The 6000-nt window shown below is 41.6% G+C and overlaps 1 protein-coding gene across 1 annotated transcript; it reads right to left on the bottom strand.

The window, feature by feature from the left end:
- Positions 1-4220: 4220 nt before the first annotated feature.
- Positions 4221-5318, bottom strand: TCEAL9 (transcription elongation factor A like 9). Its single transcript, XM_089903856.1, has one exon. The coding sequence runs from the start codon at positions 4915-4917 to the stop codon at positions 4603-4605; it is 315 nt and encodes a 104-aa protein (XP_089759982.1). The 5' UTR covers positions 4918-5318; the 3' UTR covers positions 4221-4602.
- Between the last annotated feature and the right edge of the window lie 682 nt (positions 5319-6000).

Below are 6000 nucleotides of genomic sequence, written 5' to 3' on the forward strand. Positions count from 1 at the left end.
TGTTCTAAAATTGACTGTGGTGATAGCTGCACATAACTGTGAATATATTAAAACCATTGAATTTTACACTTTAGGTGGGTGAATTGTATGGTATGTGAATTATATCTCAATAAAGCTGTTAAAAAAAAAAAAGAAGTAACATGTATTCTGGGATAAATGAGTAGGAGTTATCCAGGCTAAGTGCATGAGGAGTGGTTGAGAGAAAGTTTCAGGCAGGAAAAACTATGGGAACAAAGACCAGGACTTGAAAGTGCATGGAGCTTTAAGGAAATGATGGGAATCCATTTAGCACAGTGTTGCTGTTGTTGTTAATATTTATTAAATACCAACTGTTGCAGAGCAGAGATTAGGAATGAGGGCTTTGACCATAGGCAGGCATTCCATTTAACAGCTGGGTGACCTTGGCTTGAGACATGTAATCTCTCTAAGCCTCACTTCCTTTTCTATTAAATAATAGGTTAATGATATAACACCTGGAAAAGGACTCAGAATTCATGCAAGGGGAGAAGGACTTTGTATAACTCCAAGAAACTATTTTGACAGTTACAATGCAAGGATAATAGAATTATCTATTAGGAGAAATTTTTTTTTAAAATAATCATTTCTTAAACAATCAGATAGCAGGAGGCCTGGTGAGATATCAAAATGTCACTTGAAAAGACATAATCCCTCCCTTCAGTGAGCTAATGGGCTTTATCTTGGTATTTGTGGATATGTGTATCTATGTGTGTGTATATATTATACTGTACCTCCTGTCCTTCATTTTTCTTTTAATAATGCATGGTGAACATGTGGTACGTATGGATCTACCTCACTTTTTTTTTTTTTTCTTTTGCGGTACGCGGGCCTCTCACTGTTGTGGCCTCTCCCGTTGCGGAGCACAGGCTCCAGGCGCGCAGGCTCAGTGGCCATGGCTCACGGGCCCAGCCGCTCCGCGGCATGTGGGATCTTCCTGGACCGGGGCACGAACCCGTGTCCCCTGCACCGGCAGGCGGACTCTCAACCACTGCGCCACCAGGGAAGCCCCTACCTCATTCTTTTAAATAGATTCTTTACCCACACTATATTGAAAATATTAAGGGGGGTGTTTAGGTAAAATATTTGAATAGACATTTCTCAAAGTAAGATGTATAAATGGCCAATAGTACATGAAAAGATGCTCCATACCCAACTAAATTATGCAGCTGTTTTTGCTAAGGCTCTTGCAAAACGTTGGTGTCAAAATATCAAATAATTGCTTTTGGATACCATTATGTGTCAAAGGTTCCCCCTCTCTCAAAACTTTCCCTGTAGAGGGGACAGACCAGCTTTCCTCTTAGCTCTTGGCTTTTCCTTTTATAGAGGCAGTGGCGATTACATGTATATGGGATCTGAGGTTGCCTTACAAACACACACAATCCTGTCAGTTTTTCAGTGAAAAATTTCACATAAGACTACTCCTGTCATTAGCACCTTGATAAATCCATTGGTTTTGCTCCTCTACTTCTTTAATTTTGTGTGTCATGGTAGCTATGTCTTTAAAGTTCCTCATAGATTAGTTACTTTTAGTTTCTTCGTTGTTCTTTTCATTGAGTTAATTAGGATTCATTCAAAATCCTATGTATTTAAGCAAAAACTAGAAAGAGTTACAAATTCCCTGTTTACAGTCTACAGTACAATGAATTATCTGCTTTAACTTGGAATTATAAATCAAAATTTGTGATATTAGGAAAGGCTTACCATTCACATTAAGATTTACTGCACAGAGAAAAGTGTTACTGGGAGAGGCAATCCACCTTGGGTCCTGAGCATCCCTGCATGTTCTTATTGGGTACACCAAGAATGTAAGGCCCTGACCACTCTTTATGCAGGCAGTCCATTTCGCAGAGTTGTCTTTGCAGAAAGCAACTTTGAGGGATGAGGTAACGTCTTTCCCTGGACACAGAGCAGGCTTGCTTTTGCTTACTATGAAAGCAGTGAATTCCCCAAACTCAGGTATCTTTCCTAAAACACAGTGCACTGCATGTGTAGGCATCCAAGGGACTTGAGGATAATCGGGAACTGATATAAACCAATATGAAGCCGTTGCTACTGCTTTTACCATGAGTAATAATGTCCTTAGTCTCTGATCAGGATTCTAGTGTCTTCTGACATAGCAAAAGCAGGTTAAACAGTAGCAGGTTAATGTTAACTTGTTAATTTGTAAGTAGGGTAAAATCTCAGACTGCACACTTCTTGACAGGTGTTTCCAGATGTTATTCCCTAAATCAATTATGCTAGGGCAATGTTTCCCACTAGGATGATTTTTGCCATATCTATATACCACCTTTGCTGTTAACATTGTGTTCTACTTCATGTTTGTCTTCAAACAGACTCATTTAATTTGAATATTTTTGAGAAGGAAATTTGAGTACTTTTTTGAAAAGGAAACTTTATAACACCACCCTAAATCTAAACTATCATTTGCCTTAAAGAGAGTATTCATTAATACACATTCAAATAAATATCAATACATGAATATTACAACTTAAAATATTTGTGTATTACCTGAAATCATCTCCACCTACCACCAGGCCCTTCTACTTTAATCCCAAGTTATCTGATTGCATCTAGAGTAGTCATGGCTGGGACAAAAACTATCACAACTAATGTTTTTAGTTAGTGACTTTTGAAATCTTTTCTTTAAAAGTTATATTCTTTCCTTTAAAAGTTCCCATCAAGCCCCCTTGTGAAGGAAAAAAGGGGTAAAGGAAGTCCAGTGCTCTGACCTGCAATGGGGACAGTCCTTGTCCTCCAGGTATGTATGTCCAGGACAGCCTGGCCTTCAGCCTAGAAGAGTCTGGTGCCTGCTGCAGGCTGGAACACAGAAACCAAAGTCAGACAACCCTGGAGAGGGGTGTGCCTTGGGGGAGCCCTTCCACATCCTGCCCCAGCTCCACCCGTCAGAGTGCCAGGGGGTTGGATTCATACCATCCTATAAAAGTGGCACAGTAGGTCTTTGGACCCCCATCTCACTTCAGCCAGAATCCAGACCAACCAGCATCCATCAGACTGTTGCAACCTTGAAGAATAGTCTGGAGAGATTAATTGCCCCAAAAAGAGCATCACAGAGGAAAAATAATATACAACTGGCACAACTGTGAGCCACATATACATATATAGATACATATATAGTTATGAAGATTTGGATGCAGATATACATACACAGTAAGTCTTACACAGCACTTCATACATTTCCAAGTAAGCATGGGAATATCCCGAAATCTTACTTGAACCTCCCTTTAAAAATTTACACAGGTCTAAGGGTATCTTTTGAGCTGGTGAGGAGGGCCTGCCACCAGTCTTTTGGGAGAGATTGCTCACCCTAAGGAAATAAGAGTCAGGAAGATAAAACCAATCTTTAGGCTCATAAGCAACTCTGACTAAAGCATAATGTCTGTTACTCAGTCTTATCTTCTGGTCCCACCCCCAAAGAGACCCATTGTGTCCGAATCTTATGCGGAAGAGGGGGTCTGTGATTAAAATCCCAAAGTTGCCAAGGTATCAATAAGATATCACAGCCCAAGTGGCCCTGCATAAATGTCTATCTAAATTTAAGAGATGGGTGTTTCCCCTACTTCTGTAGAGGTCAGACTGGAGAGTCAGTCCATTGGGGGTTCCAAAGAAATATGTTGGGCTTCACTATTTGAGATTTCTAACACATCAGCAGTGTTAGGGGCCTGAGAAGTACAGAACCTGAATGAAGGGGCAGAAATACCCAATACACATGGTAGTATCAAGGGGAGGAGGATGGAAGGTTAGGCAGGCACAGCAGGAGAGAAACACAAACGTAGTGCCCACCTAACAGTTGTCTGGATTTGTTCTTAAGCACAGGTGAGGACTACTTTCTCCCTCCAAAATACCTGAAATAAATCTCTTAGGAGTTGGGATCCTGCATGAGCAGATGGGAACAAAAGCTTGTCAAATACAGTTCACAGTCACTACCTTGTTTGGTCCTCATAAGATCCCTGAAAGTTCTTTATTATCTCTATTTTGCAGATGAGAAAAGATGTAAAATTTATTCTCCTAGCTAAGTGGTCTGGTGGTAATTTGGAGTTTACATTTGCTTCTAAAACTCTGCCATTAAATATTGTGTCCCAATGCCTTTAGAAATATACTCAGTACTGTTGTTTACTCCTTTTTTTAAATAAAGCTTTTATTATTTTTAACAATAATGTGTGTACATTCTAGGAATAAGGAAAAATACAAATAAGCTGAATAAAAAAATCACTCATAATTCTACCACTGACTGTACTTTGTCTTTCATCCTTCACATGTTCTTCTGTGCATATATGTGATATATAAGTGTACTCTTCCCTTTCAAAAATATGATATTCACATATTACTTAGTAACTTTTTTCATTTTATATCCTGCCAGGAACCTCTTTTTGTACAAATGAGTAAAGTTCTCTTATTAAAAGGCAAAGACTTGTAGATTGCTTTGAAGTAAAATAAACAATGAGATGCATCTAAAACCACTAATAGCAACAAGTTAAAAGTAGAAAGATGGACAAAGGTGTATTGGGAAAATTCAAATCAAAAGAAAGTAATGTTAACATCAGAAAAAATAAAAATCAAGGTAAACTACATTAAATAGGGGTAAGGATGGTTTCGATTAACCTTCCAACGCATCACTATAAGTTTGTTTCTTACTCTCCTTATCTCGTCTAATTCATTCACTTCTCTAAACATATCTTCCTTGCTTAAATGCCTGTTGTGTATATCTTCTTTAAATTCCTGGAGAGACTGAATCAGCCTTTCTCTAAAAGTTCCTTCTGTTTTTTCCTCCTCCTCTGGCTCTTCCTCCTCCTCTGGCTTTTCCTCAGGCTTTGGCTCTTCCTCAAGTTTTGGTTCACTCTCATTTTCTGGTTTTCCTTCAATCTTTTGACAGGGTGTCATCTTGTATCTGTCTCTCTTCCTCCTGTTCCCTCTTCCTTTCTTTTTTTCTGCTTATTCTTCTTTGAAAACAACTACTTCTAGGAAATAAGAAGGCGACATTAAGTCAAAAGTTTGGTGAACGGACCAGTGCTCTGGACACAGGTCTCTGTATTTGCTTTTTGTGATTCAGAGCTATCACCAAATATTTTCCACTTGGGAGACTCAGTCTGCCATCTGGGTTTCCCCAAGCCTGCTGCTCCTACCCCCACTTTCCACCTCCTCACCTCCCTCGTCCCTCCCTCCAGCCTTTTCCAAGGCTCTCCTCAACCATTTCTCCCGTCACAAGGCATAACGCAAGACCCTCCTAGAACAGAGTAGGCTGGGAGAAGGGGGTGCGGGGAAGAACAGGGGCCGACAACCTCAGTCCCTCCTTTGCCCACCTCCACCCCAGGGGTCTTTATATTTCCTTCACCTACCCGTACCGATTCGGTCAGTTTCTTCCTCGCCTTTTCTAGCCCTGCGTACTGCTATGAACAACAGACCTGCAGACCTGCGGACAAACGGGAAACGGGAGGGGGAGGGGGGAGGGGGGAAGGGGGGGTGGGGCGAGCGCTCAGTGGGCCGACCAGCACCACGCACTTTTCTCATTAAGGTTCTCGGTTATGGAAACTTTCCCACCTTCTTATTCCCGCATTTGTCCCCCTCTCCACAGTGCAAGTTAAGTCGAATTTTCCATCAGACAGGGAGTAGGAAAAGCAGATTATTTCCAAACTATCTTTAAGACTGAGGGGGGCGGTTGGGGGGTGGGTAGGTGTTGGGAAAGCGGTCTGAGGTGGCAGAGGATGATTATTTTCAAACTCTCACAGGTCTCCCTGTCCTTCTCCCGGGACCCCTAGTCCCTTTCCCAAGGGTCACCATTTCCTGCAGACCTGGAGGTGGGAGGTGGAGAGATGGAATTGACCAGGGCTCCCTCAAGTCTCTACTCTAGGCCACCACACCCTAGAAATTCCCAGACAGCACCTATTTTGCCACCAACCTGCAAAATTCCGGCAAGCTGACTCCTTCTCCTTCTCCTAGCCTCAGGCCCCACCGGCTGCGCTGCTG

This window comes from Delphinapterus leucas, chromosome X (genome assembly GCF_059928025.1).
Source record: "Delphinapterus leucas isolate spDelLeu-1000000601 "Yukka" chromosome X, BTC_Dleu_Yukka2, whole genome shotgun sequence".
NCBI classification, from domain to species: Eukaryota; Metazoa; Chordata; class Mammalia; order Artiodactyla; family Monodontidae; genus Delphinapterus; species Delphinapterus leucas.